The sequence below is a fragment of the Halichoerus grypus genome, chromosome 6 (assembly GCF_964656455.1).
Source record: "Halichoerus grypus chromosome 6, mHalGry1.hap1.1, whole genome shotgun sequence".
NCBI classification, from domain to species: Eukaryota; Metazoa; Chordata; class Mammalia; order Carnivora; family Phocidae; genus Halichoerus; species Halichoerus grypus.
In genome coordinates, this window is record NC_135717.1 from 133677147 (window position 1) to 133698625 (window position 21479).

Below are 21479 nucleotides of genomic sequence, written 5' to 3' on the forward strand. Positions count from 1 at the left end.
ATATATGTTGTCTACCTTGGATTCAGCTGCCTCTGCCTTTCATAACTCCTATATATAAATTCCCCAACTGACCAATGTTGACTCATAGGCAGGGACATCTCTGTACCTCTATTCAGCAGGAAGATGTTACAGAAGATAAGACCTTCCACTCTCAGCAACCTTAAAGATTTAAGGGTCGAAACTGTTGGGCAGGAGGGGGTGGGGTGGAGATGAGGAGGAGAACAAAAGCAAAAAAAAAAAAAAAATGTAGATAAAAATTTGCAGACCATTGATAAATATCTGAGACATTCAGAGTATAACACTCCTCAAGGAACTCAGGGCTACCTTAATGTTAATGCTTTGCTAGAGGCAAAAAGCAATCTAAAGCAATCTTAGCTTGACAACAGCCAGGCCTCAAGGATCCTGTTTCTTCTTTAACGTATGAAAATCCCTTTAGAGACTTCCGTTATCTCTGTACCACCCCCCCAACTTAAACGTATATAATCAATTGCTCCTCACAATTGCAGTGCAGCTCTTTCTGCCCCAGGGTCGTGTCCCTGTGCTTTAATAAAAGCACCTTTGTGCATTGGAAAAAAAAAAAAAAAAAGACACTGGAATTGACAAAAAGAGGGAGGGGGGTGGGGGAGAGGAGGAGGAGAAGTATTAATTCAATGATTGAGTTAATGTTCTGGGAGGGAACCAACAATGGGGTTTCAAGGGTAATTTTGTTTCTAGTGGGTGACTGACTATATGGGGGTGCCTTTATTGAGATAGAGAAATGTGAGTTTGTGGTGCCTACAATATATGGAAGCAGAAATATCTAGAGAGCAATTATATGTAATTGAACTCAAGAGGAAGCTCTGGACTAGAGATAAGTGCTTAAAAACCATAAGCAAGCTGATGGAAAACTGAGGGATGAGACTGCCTAGGAAGAGTTGTGGGTGAAGAAGAACCAGAAGTCTGCAACCTAGACCTGGAGAAGCCCATACTAAAGGAGCAGTTGGAGATTGTCGAAGTATGGAAGGCATGGGAAGAGTGCAACAAGGAGTCTGTGCAGGGCAGTACCCAGTGTCAGAGAGTCTGAGAATTCAAACAAGACAACCCTGAACATTTGCATAGGGTTTACTTACTTAAAATACATCAATGGACATCTGAGCCTGGATATTCAGAAGACCAGATTCAACATGGAAAAGGCTTGAGGATAGCATTCTAGAAGCACTAAGCTAACCATCTTCCCCTGTTGAGTCCTTGAGCAAAAATAAAATAATTTTAAAGGATTTGAAAGGGTATGGAAGATTCAGAGTCTGGGTAAAATGGGGCAAACACAGCCTGCCTTGTTGTTTACACTGAATAAAACCTGGGACAAAATGCATGAGACAGCTATTTGAGGACTCTGGAAAATAAATAGTAGCAGGGGGACTTCAAAGTTCCACAGCATCAGCAGGGAGTTTACCATCTTCCCTGTCTCCCCCGGTATTCTCTAGTCAACCGTAGTGGATGCCAGGGTGCAGACAAAGACAGCTTCAGGAAAAACACTCTAAAACACTAGTTCTGAAAAACGGAACTCATAATGCTAAAGGAGGCTGCAGGGATCTTTCCCCATTTTAACTCTCTCTTTTCTCCATTTGCCATGCCCCACCCCAAGCAATGTCATGGCAGCAGTGGCCTTGGCCATGAATGAGAGCTTACAGGACTCAAAACTCCACAAGAGGGGAGCCTTTCTTCCTCTCGGGGAAGCTACCATTCTAAGAGAGTGGAACCAACTGTCACAGCTTTTTCCTCTCTCCATCGTCCCCCCACTTGACCCTGGACTCAGATGCAGTTATAGAAATACAAGAAGCTCACTTCAACTATATTGATACAGATAGGTTTAATGTGAAAGGATGGAAAAAATACGTATCATGCAAACACTAGTCAAAAGAAAGCCACTATCAGACAACACAGACTTCAGAGCAAAGAAAATTACCAAGGACAAAGAGACACATCACATAATAATGTAATGTACATAATGATGTAATATATAAAAGAATATATAATAATCCTAATTGTGTATACACCCCCCCAAAAAAAGCATAAAAATACATGAAGCAAAAACTGACCAAAGTGAAAGGAGAAGTAGGCAAACCCACAATTATAGTTGGAGATTTTATCATTCCTCTCTCAATAATAGAACTAGTAGACAGAAAATCAGCAATGGCAAGGTTATAAAGGAACAGAACAACATCACCAACTAACTGTACTTAACAGTATTTATAGAATGCTCCAACCAAGAACACAGAATACACATTCCTTTCCAGTGCACATGGGACATTCGCCAAAATAGACCATATCCTGGGTCATAAAACAAACATAGACATTTAAAAAAACTGAAATTATACAAAATATATTCTCTGGCCATAATAAAATTAAACTAGGATTCAATAATAGAAAACAAGAATATTTCCAAGCACTTGGAAATTAAACAGCATACTTCTAAATATCCTTGGGTCAAAAAATAATTACTAAATTAGAACATGTTTTGAACTTAACTGAAATGAAAATATAACATCATAATTTGTGGGATGCAATTGAAGCAGCACTGTTTAGAGGAAAATTTACAGCATTAAATGTCTTTAATAGAAAAGAAGAAAGATCTCGAATCAATAATCTAAGCTTCCACTTTAAGAAACTAAAAACAAAACAAAACAAAAACAGAGCAAAATAAATGCTAAACATGCAGAATGAAATTAAAAATTTAAAAGCAGAAATTATTACGTTGAAAATAGGAAAATATGGGTGGCTCAGTCGTTAAGTGTCTGCCTTCGGCTCAGGTCATGATCCCAGGGTCCTGGGATGGAGCCCGCATCAGGCTCCCTGCTCAGCCGGAAGCCTGTTTCTCCCTCTACCACTCCCCCTGCTTGTGTTCCCTCTCTCACTCTCTGTCAAATAAATAAAATCTTTAAAAGAAAAAAAAAAAATAAATTAAAAAAGAAAATAGAAAAATAGAGAAAAATCAATGAAACAAAAGCTGATTCTCTGAGAACAGTAAAATTGATTAAACTCTAGCAAGACTCACAAAGAAATAGAGAAAACACAAATTATTAATATCAGATAAAAGGAAGGCTATCACTACAGACCCTGCAGACATGAAAAGGATAATAAGGAAATACCATGAATCATCCTTTGCATATAAATTCAACAACTTAGATGAAATGACCAATTCCTCAAAAACCACAAGCTAATGTAACTCACACCCAAGATGAAATACAGATCTCAAACTGTCCTAACATTATAAAAGAAATTAAATGTCTACTTAAATTTTTTTTTGAAAAAAAGATCTTCAGGATCAAATAGTTTTACTGGCAAGTTCTACCAGACATCTAAAGAAAAATATAACAACAACTTCACAAGACCTCTCCCAGAAAATAGAAAAGGGACACTTCACAAATCATTTTATGAGGCCAAAATTATACTGATAACAAAGCCAGAGAAAGACAGTACTAAAAAGAAAACCATAGACCAATATTGCTCATGAACACAGATGCAAAAATCCTCAACAAAATATTAGCAAATTGAATGCAGAAATAATACAATGAATAATATACCATAACCAAATGGGGATTATCCTGGGAATGGAAGGCCTCTTCAATATTTGAAAAGCAATCAACATAATCTACCATGTTGACAGTCTAAAGAAGAAAAACATTATATCAACTGATGCAGAAAAAGCATTTGACAAAATTCGTATCTATTCATAGTTTTAAAAAAGCTAGGCAGACTAGAAATAGAAGAGAATTTCCTTTAAAAAGGCATCTATAATGGGGCGCAGGGCTGGCTTAGTCAGTAGAGCATGTGGCTCTTGATCTCAGGGTTGTGAATTTGAGCTCCACATTGGGTGCAGAGATTACTTAAAAAAAAAGAAAGTTTAATAAAATAAAATGTAAAAATAAAATGTATTCATAAAATTTTTAAAAAATAAAAATAAAAAAAAAGGCACCTACACTAATACCCACAGCTAACATTATACTTAATAGTGAAAGACTGAATGCTTGCTTCCCATCCTAAGATAGAGGACAAAGCAACTATGACATCTTACCACTTCTATATGTATTAAAAGTCCTAGTCAGTGCAATAAGACAAAGAGAAGAAGTGAAATGCATACATACTGGAAAAGAAGAAATAAAACTGATCTAGTTGCATATGGCATGATCATCTGTGTAGAAAATCCCAAAGAATCCACCAAAATCTTCCTAGAATTCACAGGTGAATTTAGTAAGGTTGTAGAATACAAAGTCAATCTGCAAAAGCCAATGGCATTTCTATAAACTAGCAATGTTCAATAGAAAACTGAAATTTTACAAAAATTTATAACCATTCTAAAAAATAAAATACTTAGGTATAAATCTAACAGATTTTGTATAGGATATGTATACTCGAAATTATGAAATCCTGAAAAACAAATCAAAGAAGACCTAATTAAATAGAATGACATACCCTGTTCATGAATTGTAAGACTACATAATGAAGATGTCAATTATCCCCAATTAAAATAAAAATCCCAACAGAATTTTTAAATAGACATAGTTATGCTCATGGAGGTTTAACAGATTAAAACAGCCCGTAAATCCCCTAGACTTAGAAACTCTGGTGGCAACCCTCTCAGGTCCCCTCCCTCCTCAGTAGCTTTGTACTATCACTTTGCTGTTGCTCAAGAAATCTTGCTTTGCTGCCCACCACTCTATCTGGTCTACCTCTTCATTCTTCCAAGAGGCATGACCCAGAACCACGGGCACCAATGGAAAAAAATCCTGTAACACAACTTTAAAACTTTTTGAAGATAGGAGAAAATCTTCATTACCTTAGGTTAGGCAAAGAGTTCTTGGATAGGACACCAAAATCATAATCCATAAATGAAAAAAAAAATTGATAAACTGGCCTGGATCAAAATTTTAAAAATTTTGCTCTGAAAAAGACAACTGTAAAGAGAATGAAAAGGCAAGCTACAGAGTGGGAGAAAATAATTGTAAATCACATATCCAGCAAAGATATGTAATCAGAAAACATATAGAATTCTCAAAACTCAACAGTAAGAAAATAAACCAATTTAAAAATGGGCTAAAGTTGAACACTTTGTCAAAGAGAATACATAAATGACAAATAGGTACATGAAAATCTGCTCAATCCTATTAGTCAATAGAAAAATCTATATTAAAACTGTGATATGATACCACCACACACCTCTTAGAATTGCTAAAATGAAAAATACCAACAATTCTCAGTACTGGAGAGTCTCTGTAGGAACTAGAAGTCTCATACCTTGTTGGAGGGAATGCAAAATGGCAAAGGGCCTATGGAAAATAGTTTCGCACTTTCTTATAAAATTAAATATACATTTACCAACAATCCCACTTCTACATACTTACCCTAGAAAAATAAAAACTTATATTCACACAAAAATCTGCAAATTTTTGTGCCAGCTCTAGACATAATTGGCCCCAAATGGAAACAACTCATCTGTCCTTCAGTGCGTGAATGGGTCAACTTTGATACATCTATACTTTGGAATATTACTCATCAATAAAAAATAATGAACTATGGATCCATACAACTTGGATGAATCTCAAGGGCATTAGGCTGAGTGAAAGAAGACAGTCACAAAACAACACATACGGTATGATTCCATTAGATGACATTCTTGAAAAGATACAAACTATAGTGATGGAAGACAAATCAATGGTTATCAGTACTTAGGGGCCGGGGGTGGGGGACATAGCATGAAGGAGTTTCAGGGGCTGAATGACCTTTTATGTATTGTGGTAGTAATTACATGAATCTACACATGTATTAAAATTCACAGAACTATAGACTCAAAGAAGCCAACAGATTACACTATGTTTTGCAAGCTACTTTTTAACTCAAAACTGTATCAAAGCATCTTTTCTCTAACTGCAAATCTATATAGTTAAAAAATGACTGATAAATTTATAGAAGGTAATTCCAGTGTGTATGTGGGAGAAAGCTAGATTTAATTGGAAAACAAAGTGGGAGATAAAGTGGAAACAACAATGTGGACAACTCTTCAAACAAATTTAGGTGTGATAAGAGAATGACAGTGTGTTATCAGGAAGGGAGAGTAGGGTTGAGGGATTTGGTTTTTTTCAAGGTAGGAGAGATGTGAGCACTTTTATTCCTTAAAAGGAAGAGCCAGCTGAGGAATGGTTGAAAATGTAGGGGAAAGCAGGTGACATCATAATATTCATGAGCTCTCCCACAAGACTGGAGGAGTTGGGATTCATAGAACAGGCAGCGGGGTGAACCTGGGGTTTGAGAGAGGTATTTCTTCTGTTACAACAGGAGGGAGGGGGGAAGGTGGGAAAATCTGGGATGTTAAGGGATCTGGTGGTAGACGTTGAGCAAGTTATCTTCTGATGGTTTCTATTTTCTCCATGTAGAAGTGAAGTCATCTCATAAGAGGAGGACAAGGGAGGAAAGATAGTAAGCTTTAGGAAAATGGAGAAAGACTGAAACAGTTGTAAAGAACCGAGAGATAAAGTTGATTAATGTGTAGGAGGATTCCTCATCTTCACTGAGAACTCAGTCTGTTTCAGCCCAGAAGGGATAGGGTGTCTCACAGAACGTTTATTAAACAGCTTGTCAAAGATACTCATCTGCATTTAAAATGTAAGTACTTTGACCATAGAAGCAACACTTACATGCGAATAGCCAGTTTTGATGGTCTTAAAATTCCAAGATTTAAATTTCATTTTGGACAGGCCTTGTAATCTCTGAAGAGATCTTTAACAGAGAGAAATGGATGAAATTACAATGTTAAGTTAGAGTATGTTGTGATTCAATATTTCAGATTCAGTGTTGGTAATTCTTAGATGCACAGGGTAGAATGGCCTTGCCCACACCCTCTCAGGATAAATCTTTGTATAGCAAATGTTTAAATCAGTGTCAGTAACTTGTGAAAGGAAAAAAAGGATGAAGCAATGTTCTCTAAACAGACCTGGAAAAGTGACCAATCAAAAAAAGGCAACTTTGTTCTCTGATCATTTTGTGAAAGGATAATCACTGTTTTTAAAGCACTGCCAACACTTTCTTCTCTAGAAAGTGGATATAAATGGATAACATCAGGGAAGTCCCTCGGGAATTTCTACAAGAGAAATGATAAGGCTCTCCTTTGATTTGTAAATGCCTCTCAGAAAAAGTTAAAAATACATAGGAGTACTAGTGATGGCTTATATCGCAGATGCCTATTAATAGTAGTCAGGAAGGAAAGAAACATACTTTTTTAAAAAGCAGTGGACTGGGAGGTAAGGGACCTAGATTTTAGTGCAAGACGCCCCCCACCATCACCATCTATATGAACTTGAGCAAGTCTCCTCAGAGCTGAGCCTCAGTTTCTCATCAGAGAATGAAAGTGGTTCTTGTAGATCTACAACTAGATTACAAGGCGCTGTGCTTCAAGAAAAGAGAAGCTTCAATTCAATTAGAGTTTGCATGATGCTGATTTTTTCTAGAGAGATACATTTTTCCATAAGCACAATAAACAAGTACACTTATTTTCCATAAGTAAAATTTAAAAAGTTACACCTAAAGCTTTATAGTTATACTCACTTTTCCAACTTCTTCTGATGTAATGAAATGATATTGTTTTTGCTTCATGTAAGACAGCTAAGATTGCTACTAGCATCCAGTTCCCTTTAATTAAATTTGCTTTCCTCCATATATCCTTTCATCAAAGCTCTTGTTGCATCTTCAAAACCCTTCCTTACAGAGCACAACTTACATGTTATAGGAGAGGGAGATAGTGACCCTTTGTAATTTATTACTTTGTATCCTCTGAAATTTGTGATTTTTTTTTACCTTCCTTTTAAATTTAAGACAATAAATGTCCAGACTATAGGCAAGTTCCAGTTTATAATGTTTTATTATGGTTTAGAATTTTTCCAAAAAAGAACGAAATTACATAGATAGCATAAACATTCATGTATCAGAAAGACTCAAAAGGCTGTTTTTCACTTTGTTCAAGTTTTGTTTCCAGACATTAAGGGTGTCATTCAGCTCTCACCACTGTTCTTTCCAAATGTCCAATGTGTACTATGACTGACAACTACTTCTCTCTGGGTCTAATCAATTAGATCAATAGACCAAGTACAATAAAAGACCCTTTGGGAACTTACAGGGGCAGGGATTTCCAGAAACAATATCCTTGGATGTAAGGAGGCCAATATTAAAATATTAAAACTACTCTTGTAGTTGTTCTGTAATTCCACTGGTAATGGTTAACACAATACGTCACCACAATACTCATCTCCAGCTATAAGGACCCACAGTAATCACCCTGAATCTTCCCAGTGAATACCGCAGTCTTCCAGACATGAGACGACCGAGGTCTGTTAGGATAACCTCCCATTTAGAACATATGATCAATCCCACCAGTCTTTTAATAGAAAATTACACCAGTGTTAGAAAGAGTCCATTATGGCTCTATCTATAACGCCAGTTTTATAAAATTCAGTTTGTATGTCTTAGTTACATTCTAACAATATACATATATGTATGTATGTATATATTTTTAGGTACACACATTTGTTTTGTCTTGTATCCTGACAACAAACAACCAATTTGACCAAAAAAAGGTTCATCTTCAAATGAGCAATTATATCATAGAGTAAAAAAAAAAAGAGAAATGAGAGTTTCTACAAGATAATGATTGAATTTATAAAAATTGTAAACCATTATGGCCCTCCACCCCCAGAAGACTTGGACGAGCTTGTCATTGAAGGAACACCTCCTTCCAGGAATGGTTTTCCTAAAATCTATTCTGTGCACTGGTTTCTAGGATGTGAAAACATAATCCCATGAGGAGGTGCTGTGTCATTCTCTAAGACTATTTAAATGTTTCACATGTTTGGCCAGTGATGTGTCTAGTGTATCTATAATAAAATTTTTTTTTTAAATACGAAAGTAATTAGTCTATTTTCATAGAGCTGGCTCTATTCTTCTCTATGTAGGAGAGGATCTGAACTGTACAAGAATAAGGAATGATTTTAATTAAGGCCTCTTGTAAACTTTTTCTGCATATTCTTTGATATAAACACTCCTTCACATTTCTTCAAATATTCCGTTTGGAAATGTAGTTCCTACTCCCACTTCCAACCCACTGTAACTACTTACTTCTTCCTATTTACCTTATCCACCCAATGTTAAGCTGTGCAATGGCAAACTCTATTTGGGAGTCACAGAAGTGACTGTCATTTCAGGAAAAATCCACTGGGTGCCATGTGCTGGTGGCAAAATTACAATGAGTGAGTTCCATGTTTCTTGATTTCTGCCCATTTTTAATAGAGTTATTTTTCATTGATAAATATATGTTACAGAGTGGAACTTACTATAATTAGGACAGTACCCTTTGGGACAATGTGACTAGCATAAGTCATACGGAAGGAATGGGGTTGAGACCAATGGACTCAGACTCTGCCTGAGGAAGTGAGATTTATGTCAGTTCAGACAGATGCAGTCAGATGCCCCCCAGTTCCTGAAGAACTGAGTTGAAGGATGTTTGCAGGAGAGGTCGACAGGTGCGAGTACTACTATCTCTTAAATTCTACACGGTCTTTAAGAGAAGAACTTCATCAAGATATGCCCTCTGGGGAAATGCAGAAGTAGAGAAAAATGATCATGTGGCTGGAAAGCTGAGAAATACCACCCTTTGCAGAAATCATAGGAATTGAGTTCCACATGCACTCGCTGAGTAATGAAGCAGTGCATTTGTAAAATCTTTTATACTTCAGTTATTGTTATGCAAACAGCTAAAATATTATTATTTATAAATATAGAGATTATAAACTATTCCCATCATTTTTAAAAAAGATTTTATTTATTTGTTTTAGAGAGAGTGTGCTTCTGAGTGGGGGGGGGAGGGGCAGAGGGAGAGGAAGAGAGAATCTCAAGCAGACTTCCCGCTGAGCAAGGAACCCAAAGGGCTCCATCTTGCAACCCTGAGATCATGACCTGAGCCGAAACCAAGAGTCGATGCTTAAGCGACTGAGCCACCCAGGTGCCCCATTTCCATCATTTTTATAGTAGAGTTCTCCAGATGACTTGAAAACTGGGATCCAATAGCAAGACAAAGAAAAAAATAAGTGTTTCAAGAATAATTCTCACAGATTAAGAATTATGTTAAAACATAGCAAAATGAACTTTAGAAAATACAAAACTTAAAATATTGCCATAGTAATGATATTCCAGAGATGTAAATGCCTGGATATTGGGGCAGGAGAGGGGTGATGAAGGAGGTCCCCAGTGGCCACCTGAAGAGATCCCGGCCCTGGTCTCCTCTGCCTGCATTTAGGGATTTGGAGGGCACTTGGTAGGCCCATAAGTCAACACTTCCATTCCATTCTTAGTCCTTTCCTTCATCCATTTGAAATTAGTATCACTGGTCTAAGGCACTGCTCTGTCATACTTCTTTGAAAAATGAACATCTTCTGGCTAAGGACCACGCAATTAACAGCTATTCTTATCCGGAGTAGAAGGTGCTCCCAGATACCAGTTAACCATTTGTCACCCAACCTCTCCTACCCCAATCAAATAATACCTAGCACTTACATGGCACTTACTAAGACAGTGCTATTTACATACATTGTCCTGTTTAATACACAACAACTCTACAGTTGTATAGTATATAACCTCCATTTTTAAAAAGAAGAAATTTTTAAAAAATAAAATAAATAATAAAAATAAAAAGAGAAAATTAAGGCTTAGAAAGATTAAGTAGCTTGCCCTAAGTTACAGAGCTGGAAAGTGATCGTGTGTGGATTGAAGCCCGATCACAATATCCATGCTCTTAACTACTATGGTATTCTGCTAAAGATTATCTAAAAATATGGCATTTTCCCCTCTATTTCAATTTTCTCTTAACCTCTTTCCTTAAGCTATTTCATTTTCTTCCAGGGAGAATAAAAATACTGTCTTGAATCAACAAGGCAAAGAAAGTAAATTGCTTGTAACTTAAAACCACACCTTCATATTAATGGATTGATGGCCTTTCAAACTAACTCACCACCATATTGTGTTCGGCACTCTTTGTTTTGAGCATCCTTCCCAGTAACCCAGTGATCGGAGTTACTCGTAGTGTTTGACTTCCCCTCCAGGGTCCATCAGGAGTTGGGGGGCTACTATAGTGAAAGAGCAGCAGAGTCTTGCTCCGTACCTGCTGCTCCAGGGGCCGGTGGACACTCTTACTCTGTGCTCATTTTGTGCTCTTTTCCAAGGAGCAGTAGCTTAGGGCTGCCTTAATCCATTCTGCACATTTAAGTCAGGACATGGACACTGCTTCAGGTCTGAACTAGGAAAAAAATAATTCATGTCCTCACTGAACTCAGCATTTACTTCAGTGCAATTAAACATATTGATCTAGATTGCTGCATCATGTAAACAATTACTCTTGCTTTGTTTTTGGTCCAGGTGGCTGCAATTTTAACGGACACCAACATCTTAATAAATTGAAATCAAATGAAGATTTGATTATGAGGAAAGTCTCAATAGCCTTACAAATAAAAAATTATTTAAATGGGAAGTGCTAATAATGTTCACAATACAAATTTACTAATTGTCATTCTGTGGCAAATATCATCGCAATAACAGACACTTTATGGTGATGTTATTTGTGGAAAATGAATTAGGAAATTTGATCTTAAAATAATAATTTACCATTAAATATTTTTTCAAAGCTATTAAAATCCTTTATGCTGGGAAATAACAGTGTAACTCTGAGTGTGTCAGCATTTGTAAGTGCTCTGAAAATGAAGAATGCACTTATGGGCCAAGTAGGATCTTTCAAAATCCCTTTTTAAAGGGAAAAATGGCTTTTTCTACCTTTTGAATTTGACTTGGTAAACAGCTTTTAAAAGATTTAACAATAAACTTACCATAAAATATGACAGCCATGTAATCATTAGTACTAATGGTAATAAATGGGTTTTGATGTGTGATCCCATCATCTCATAAAAAGTGACTTTTTATAATTCATAAACTAGTCTCCATTCTTCAGATGTGAGCATGTCTCCCTTTAGGTGTAGTGTTTTTCCATCAGAAAAAAAAAAAAAATGTGTGGTATCCCAAAACTTTATGGTTCTATAAACACTTGGTCTACATATAAAAAGAGAGAAAGAAAATGTACATAACCATCCAAATACTCCCAAATTTGCTGTGATGGTTTGTTTTTTGTTTGGGGGAGGGAAGGAGGACTGGATTATTGGGGGTCTTCATATATTGAACGCACTTATTCACACCCCCACCTGATTCTGAATGGGTGAGTGGCTCATATTTGTTATTCCGACAGAGATGATGACCAATCAGTAATTAGAGGGCCGAGTTCTGGGTCTATTCCTTAGTGCACAACTATCATGCTATGTATCCTATCTAAAATAAAGACATTCATGTTATTCCCATCCATCTAGTACTAGAAACTCATACAGCAATGTCTAACTAGGTGGAGTTCGATACACAACTCCACTACAACTATCGTCATGCCCATGGTGCACAAACTTATCCTAGAGACTATGTTTCAATGAAAGCTTTTCTGTTCCATTTTCATTTCTTTGTAACCAATACATGTAAATTGGATTGAGAGCAGTAGCAAAATCAATTCTACTCTTTACGGTTATGAAGATGAGATGTAATCTCTTCATCAGTGTAATTTAATTTATTAGAATTTATTTTGCCTAATACATCTGGAATGTATTTATTCATTCATTGAACATTTATTGATGGCATACGAGACAACAAGTATAGTTCTAGGAAATGGAATTAGGAAAGACCCAAGAGTAGAAGACTCTGTCTTGCTAATGAGTTTGGGTTTTATTTTAAGGAAGAAGGAAATAGCTGTATTAAAGAATTTCACAAGGGAAGAACATGATCAGGTATGTTTTTTTTTAGAGTTTTACCTCTGGCATTTTCATGAAGGATGGATTTGATAAGAGGATAACGTAAGATACTATATGAGAAATAAGGACCTACCCCAAGGCAGTGATGTGAACACGGAGAGTGGAGAAGACTTATGACCTTATGGATGAAAGCAGCAAAGGAGGGGTCCAGGATGAGTTAACAGTTTCAGGCTTGTGTGATTGTGGGGGATCTTGGTGTTATTCACAATGATAGGAAATATAGAAATAAGAGCAATTGTGATGGGAATGCTGAGTACTAACAGACAAATATAAGATGCTCGTGGGATATCCAGTGACTCCTAGGTAATTATAACTATGTGACTGGGGCTCAGAAGAAATATCTGAGACTAAAATACGGATTTAGGAATCTTTGACATGGAGGTCTGAATATAATCATCCAGGGAGATTGTACAGAGAGGGAAATAAAAGGGGGAGCATAAATTCTAGAAAGCACTAACCTTTAAATACTACTCAGAGAAGACCTAACAGTACAAACTGAGGAATGGCTGGAGAGATAAGAAGGAAGCTAGGAAGTAGAGGTTATCCAATGGAAATCAGTGAGGAGAACTTTCAAAATTCAGAAAGAGATCAATTGGATAAATGCTGTAAATATTCACTGGTAAGAAAAAGGTATCTTAATTAGATTCAACATCTCATAAGTAGGACGATAGGATGAGGACTGGAGTTGGTAGAGAAATAGATGAGAAACAAAAAAGAGAAGGCCAAATGTGGACACTGCATTCCAGAATTTTTACAAGGCACTACTCAGGGTATGATCTCCAACAGAACATGTCCTATGCAAGGTGACAGGAGTGTGTGATGTTCAGTATACATATATGTGTGCCTCTTACGTGCCAAAGAAGTAGACAGGTTTGTCCAAGTGCTTTAAATCCTGCTTGTAAATTAGCTGTTTGAATCCTTTTATATCACTATCGCCATTCCTACATGTATATACAGGGCGTTTCACTAAGAACTGAACATATAATGAACCAGCAAGGCATTTGAGCTGTGCAGCATCTGGCAATCAATTTGAAGGACTTTGCCACTGAGCTGATCTGTAGTTCTGGTCTCTTGCAAGCCCGTCCCATGTTGTCCTTAAGTTCACAAGGGTAGAAAAGTCTGTTTGAGACAGTATATTCCCTGGGCATGTGAGCTCCTAGGGAGAAACTTGAGTCTTAGATAAATGAGCTCTGTTGAAGTCCATTCTAGAAGTGGCTAAGTTGACTAAGTGTGTCTTGCATGGGTGCCAAGAAGAAATTAAATGCGAAAGGGGAGAGACCAGAAATATCACTGTGTTGTTTCTATTTATTCAATATATCTTTTTAAATCTTTAGTAGCTTTTATACCCGGCATTGCCCCAGGTGCTAGGCTGGGCAAGATCCGCAATAGCTACAGCAGTAAACAAAACAGACAAATATCTGTGCCTTCAAGGAGCTTTCATTTCAACGGGGAATGGGGGAACCACAATACGCAAAGCAAATAAGTTAAATATATGATATGGAAGTTGGTGAAAAACCTCTGGGAAAAAAGTAAAGCAGGGAAGGGATACTGACGTTTTTGGGGGGGAGAAGATGAAATATTAAATAGGATAGTCAGTGAGGGCCTCCCTGAGAAAGTAATATTTGAGTAAAGGCCTAAAATTAAGGGATTAAGCCATGGAGATACTGGGGAAAGAGTGTTTCAGGCAAAGAAAAAAGCAAAACATATGAAGGGGGCAAGTCCCTGGAATCTTTTTAGAACAGCAAGGAGACCAAAGCGGTTGGAGAGAGACAAAAAAGAAGAAAGTAGTGAGAGATGATATCAGAGAGATAATGGGGGAAGAGAATACAGTAGAACCTGGCTAGTGTAAGGATTATGTTGACTGATTCTGAACAGGAGAAATGGATTCTGGAGTTTACTGAGAGAAGACATCTTAGAATCTTCAAGAATAACATTATTTTCCTACCTATCAGTCTACCCTTTCGTTTAAGGGTGGTGCTTCTGCAAATGACTTCCCTGATCCTCTTGGTCTCACCGTAGGGATCTTTCTTTCTCAAAGACTAGAAAACTTGACTATGCACTTCTCTGACAGGGAAGGTGCATCTGCAGAAGATACATCAAAGGCAGTCTTTGTGCCATCCAGAATGCTCAATGGGAAGAACAACGTGAAAATTGGAAAAAACCTCCTCCAGAGCTTAGGGAGAGAGTAATGCACTGAAATCACGTTCTGTGTGTTTTAGCAAAACATGCACCAGAAAAAAATAAAGCTTTTACATGCGAATTTTTAAGATATTCCAAGACCTTCACTCCTTTGCAACTAAAATACTACCCAATAGATATCATCGCCTGAAACAGAATATAGTTCTTTGGGTAAAGAAAGAGAAAAAACACTGAAGGAAAGAAGTTATCTGTGGATCTTGGGGTACCATCAATATTATTGGGGCACACCTTCTTGGATATTCCTGAAGTAGTCTTTTCAAGTGCAGTTTACCTATTACATTGGTTCAAAGAAAGAATGAAGAATGAGGACAGCTAGGGGCACATGGGTGGCTCAGTGGGTTAAGCACCCGACTCATGGTTCTGGCTCAAGCCATGACCCCATGATCCCATGACCCTGAGATCATGGGATTAAGCCCTGCATGGGGCTCTGTGCTCAGTGGGGAGTCTGCTGGAGATTCTCTCTCTCTCTCTTTCTCCCTCTGCCCCTCTCCCCTCCCCCTTCTCTCTCAAATAAATAAATCTTAAAAAAAAAAAAAAAAAAAAAAGAATGAGGACAGCTAGGTAAAAAGGATTTGACACCACTAACTCTATGGTGGTCTTTCCTATTAGAAACAGTATATGATTTCATACAGTATTCAGTCACAGGTTTGAAAACACCGGCTTTCATCCTGACTAGGCTGTTAACTGGCTCTTTACTATTTAAAGTAAATACGGTCTACCATTTACTGGAACTTAGTTTTCTTACTGGAATAGTAAGCAGTTGGATGGGCAACAACTACAACTTTCCTTGTTAGGGAGATCTATGGAAATGAGCTGCCGTGGAAAGAGTTGAGTCCAGGTTATTGAACCAGCTCTATGCTCAGTAATTTATTAGGATTATTTTACCTTGAGATGTTAATTACACAATATTGTACCTCTCTTCCTGTTTTTGTTCTCATAGACATTACAAACAGACCACAGTACTTTTCCCTATTGAGCCCGTTGGTCAGGGTTGGTCACTATTTATTTATTTATTTATTTACTTGCTTGCTTGTTTGTTTATTATGTTGCACAGCGTCTCAGGCAATCACAGCCAAATAATTGGAGATGGCACTCAAGTTGAAAACAATTTGCTATCCTATCATTAGCGGAACAATCATAGGGAAGGCAACAGTTCCTAGCATAACTGAGAAGAGCACTTACGTCCTGTCAGCCAATTTCTCCCATCCCTAAAGGGTTCTAACATGTCATCAGTTCCACCAAAGTAAAGTAGTTGCTGGCACCCTGAGCATAACCAAAATGGATCAATTAGCTTTTTAGTAAAGAGGACTACAAAGATAGAATTCATTTCACTTCTTTATGAAGCCTGCTTCTAACCTGAGAGGAAAGTCTTCTGTAAAAGAAACAAACTCAGACATTCGACAAGTAGCAAAATCAATGACTTCTTGATCTTTGTCCTCCCACGCACTCACTTTCTTATTACCCAAATCTACAGGAGCTTAGATCAAAAAGTATGTGTTTGTTTCAGTTCCAAAGAAAAGTCCTAACAATGTTACTAAATAACTGTGATGAATTTTAATCTGATGACAGCTTGTGACCCACAAATTGCTGTTTAAAATTAAAATGCATTCAAAATGAAACTGGCAAGACAACCACAATATTAAGCTTGCAATCTGCTGTGAAAAAACACCTATTAAAAGCACGATATTAAATATGAATATAATTAATTTCCATATAGCATCTTGCAATTGAAATCTGAAAATGATAGCCCATCAATGCATTGCCTTATTAATTTCAAATTGGATATTTTTTTCAAATTAATAAGTCAAAGTAGAGATGGATTGGTTTGTCTTTGGTAATACACACTTTGGCAGAGCTCCAGGTAAAATCTAGGGCTACAGACTTCTAGGTTTCTCCTTTGATGAACAAAAGTCCTCTATTTTCCTCATTCCAAATGTTCAGCTACAATAAATTTAGAAATGTTTTCCACCTGCTTAGTTTTAAGTTTATTTATAACTTTTCAGCTATAATTACTCAAGATTTATTAAATGGAATCTTTAGAATTTCTTATACATTAGTTTTTAAAAAATAACTACACTGACATTTTTGATAGATCAGCTAAACCATTCCTAAACTTGTAAGAATTGAGGCTTTAAAAAATTTTTTTTTGGCAATGGATGTTTAGTGTTAGCATTAAACATAATAATGTAAATAAAATTCAACCCAATGTGTATTTTTTCATCCCAAGTTTCAACATTTAAAGAACTGTATATGGTAATAAAATGATGCATTTCAGCTGTTTGCAAATAATTTAATGACCAGTCATAGCTATTTGCTAGTTTTCAAAAGGTGCCAAAGAACTATTGAAAATTTCACAATAAAACATCATAATTATAAAAATTAACATGTGTACTTAATTATAGACTTAATATTCCTGTGCATGACTTGTTCAAGAGGTTCAGAATCCATTAAAATGGCATGGGCTAGAAATAAGAAAGTACCATATTTCATTCTCATTATACACATAGGAAAGGGACTCACCCACTCCTTTTTAAAAGAGACCACAAGAATTGTAATTTTGCAGCCATTATTTTTATTCATTACCCCTGGGACATAATACGTGCTCAATAAATGTTAGCTAAAGGAATGAATGAATATGTGTGACTGGGTGACAAGCAAATTCCGGTAAAATATCTAGTCTTTGCTTGCTACAGGGCTACTGCACGGACAACTGCTGTCGCAGTAGGGTGCCTAAAATCTCTGCCATATTCTATTTTGGTACATGTGTGTGTAAAAATGATAAAGGATTCAGTCCAGCAAGTCCTTGCATTACACAGAGGCTGCATGTATCCAAAAAGCAGGATCTGTAGTGACATTGCATATAAATTTCCCCAGGTACTCCCTAAGGTTTGCTCCCATTCGAAATCTAATATTGCTTCTGATATCAAATATATGGGCACAGTCTCACTGTCACTCTTGGCTAGTCCTCACCAAATCCGTCCCAGGGACAGTGCCTACCCTGGGGCTGTCAGCCTTAAAACTGTGATTGGGTTTTTGTTTGGTGCCCTCGGACGCTGACCATGATGCTGAAATAGAAGAGGGGGTCCTATTTTAAACCTTTCCTTCCTCTTATTGGCTTAGAAAATTCGAGTGACAAGAGCAGGGGCCAAAGGAGCCTGAAGCGGCATCATTAACGTGAACCATGTATTTCGATCTTTTGGGCGGAGATGTGGTCCTTCAGGTTGCAACCAATGCATCTCTGTGAGCTCTCGCTAAACCCAGGGACCTTTTGGATGAAGCCGCTGCAGTAGAAAAGGTTACATCCAGCAGGATGTCTTGTCTGTCTCCTGAAAAATTGGCTGTCAAGTGCATAGCCTAGAAACAGGATCAGGGAGTCTAGATGGAAGGGAAAAGAAGGGGAAGCAAACCCGTGTTCATACTGAAAATGTTCACTATTATTCGTACCAGGTAAGGACAAATCAAGAGCTGATTTTAGCTGAAGTTTTCAGCCTCAGTCTTCCAACAGGTGCACAACTCCCTCGCCCCTTGCCTGTCAGTACTGTCCTGCTTTCTACGGCTTTCTTGGCGAGGCAAGCTTTTCCTAGAGTCGTCAAGCATGTGCAGTTTCCCATCTCATCCACAGCTCCAGCTCTACGCCCCGCAACCCCTTACCTGCAGCGAGAAGATCAAGAAGCAGGCACAGCGCAGGGAAGCCGACTGCTGTCCGCATAGTGCTTGCATTGAGCGGTGGAGGAGGAACTCCGCCACGACCCCACTTGAGGCAAAGTGTGATTAGAAAGAGCCACCGCTGAGGGTCCTCTGGTCTCCGGGTTTCATTCTCAGGTCCTGGCTGGGTTTGCAGAGCGGTCTGTGGCGCCCACAGAAGCCCCCACCAGCTTCGCCTCCCGAAGAGAGGGAGAGAGGAGGGGGAGGAGGAGGAGGAGGCGGTGCCGGGGAGGGGGGCGGAGCAGGGCAGGGGCGAGGCGCTCGGAGGCGGCTACTGCGCGGCCTTCTGGAAGCCCGCAGCCGCGGCGGAGAAGGCGGGGTGGACTCCCGCGCCCGCCCTGGAGCCCTCCGCGCGGGGCCAGCGCAGCGCCAGCGGCAGCCAGACGCGCCGCGCCTACTGAGCATGCCCAGCGCTGCCCCTCGCGCCGCACGGAGTTTCGAAGTGAAATTCCACTTCTCCGGGTCTTCGTGGCGGCTGCGAGGGGGGCAGGCTCCTCCGCGGGGGGCTGGCTCCTCGGTGGGGGACGTCTAGCGGTGGTTATTAGGGAGAGTCGGTCAACGACCTGGGGGTGGGTGGGGAGGGATCGACGAAGGCCTGACTGGAGGAACCAGAGGCCCTCAAGACCCACCCGACTCCTTTCCTCTCCACGTGGACAGAGCTCACGGCTGGCCGGAGAGTGACCAGCTTCCTAGGGCTGCCTGCAGGAATAGAGTATTCCGTGCTATCGTCCGCTTGCTGAGCTTGCCGAGCTTGCTGAGCACTGTGGGTTGCCTGGGAAAGCGTTCCCCAGAGCACCTGCTCAGCCCCCTGCCTGGGGTGGGGGTGGGGGGTAGGGAGGAGGGGTGTGCCTTCTTCCTGACAGCTCTCCCCTTCTCTTTCCTCTCTCTCCAGCGCAATCCCTGTATTTAAACTTTGTCCTGACTCAAGCCCAAAGTCTATGACCATAGTGACAGAAAGAAGTCAGGCCATCCTTTTAGACTAGTAGGATATATCCGTGTAATTGAGGTAATCCTCTTTAGTCTCCATTTTACTTTCTAAGGTAAAAGGTAATAGAATCACCTCTGTAACTGGGCTCCTCTGGTCCAGCTCTGTGTCCCTACAGCAGTCTGTTTAATAGAGGTGGCCCCCCGTCCCCATCCAAGACTTTGTAGTATGGAGATCCTTATATTAGGCTAGTGGCTAATTACTCCTAATCATAAAGCCCCCCGGCCAGACCTCTCCCTTAAACCATCCCAGGAGCCCTGACCTTTCTGCTTCTGTGTCTTCATGATGCCCTCGCCCCTTCCACTTTCATAAACACCACACTCAAGCTGACAAAGGTCTACCTTGGTCTCACTTTTCCAGAAAGCCCTGGCCCAACTCCAGATTACAGTGATAATTCCTTTCCACACACAAATGTACACACAACATTTGCTTAGCATTGCCTCATTTTTTTTTTTAGATATTCGTATAGCTGTGGTTTGTTCTACAACACAGTTGAAAGCTCCAGAAGAACTTCTGCCTCTTTGTATCACTTAAATTGAATAAAGCCTTTCTAGGCAAATAAGAGGTACCAATAAAAGCTTGTTGAACTGCATATCTCACTTAATGCTTTCTTCCTCCATCCACTCCAAATTGGGACAATTAATGGGAAATATGCTACCCATAGAGCTTAAATTAGGCAAGATCTCAAGATCTGATCAGTCCAGCCATGTCATTTCCTTTATGATTTATTTCATCTCCAGCACTGAGAGACAAAGCCAGGAATTGCACTGAAGCAGGTGGGAGAAGGGAAGAATGATATATATTTTTAATATTAGATAGGTCTTCGATGCTGAAAATAGAAATATATGCAGCTTCATTTCCCCACCCCTTGACGTCCCTACTTGGGTGTGCCTTGCACCATTTCTGTGGTACTACCACATCACCTAAAACCACTCTAAGCTGTAACCTCTTCCCCTACTCCGGATTCACTTTGCCCTGGTCTCCTCTTCCCATAGTGTGTATCACTTTCTAACATACCCAAAGAATTACTCATTAAATCTGTCATATATTGTCCGCTTCCCTATCCTGTTCCCACTCCCGGCAGTGGAATCTGATCTAAAATGGCAGAGATCTTTGGCAATTTCATTCACTGACGTGTCACGACTGATGGGAACGGTGCCTCTCACAAAAAAGGTGCTCAAAAAAAAAAAAAAAAGAATAAATTAAAAGCAACTGGTTGACAAAGGTCAATACTGACCATTAGCCCTGCTCTTTGGAATCATACTAAATAGATATTCGAGAGAATTTATTTAGCTGTGTTTAAAACTTACAGCAGTAACCTTCTCATCTAACATCTGGGACTAGAGTTGCTGTATAGAGTTGGGGGAGATGACAGTAGCCCACTTACAATGGATGTGCTTCTTATTTTCTTCCTTCCAAAAAACAAAACCAAACCAAAAAACAAATGAACAAAAGCAAAACAAAATGAATTACCAAACTTACACAGCTCTCCAAGAAGAAAAGGCAGGTATGATAATGAGATAATGCTGCAGCCATGTCCTGAGCCCCTTGCTCTCCTACATATAATTCCAACATTTTCGGAGGAAGGGGAGGAGCATTTCAAGTTTCAAATAATGTAATTGGCTGTGACTTTGCCAACAAGCAGTCAGCTAGCTATTTATTTTGCCCAGGGGTAC

The 21479-nt window shown here is 38.9% G+C and overlaps 1 protein-coding gene across 2 annotated transcripts in view; it reads right to left on the reverse strand.

Annotated features, from left to right (window-relative positions):
• Positions 1-19185, reverse strand: part of PTPRR (protein tyrosine phosphatase receptor type R) — a 241183-nt gene extending 221998 nt beyond the window's left edge. The window contains exon 1 of one of the 2 annotated variants that reach the window (XM_036119313.2): positions 18765-19177. In XM_036119313.2, coding sequence (XP_035975206.1) covers positions 18765-18822 — 58 coding nt within the window. In that variant the 5' untranslated portion in view covers positions 18823-19177. Of the gene's footprint in view, positions 1-18764 lie in introns of both variants that reach the window. The other variant, XM_036119314.2, reaches the window with a different exon arrangement.
• Between the last annotated feature and the right edge of the window lie 2294 nt (positions 19186-21479).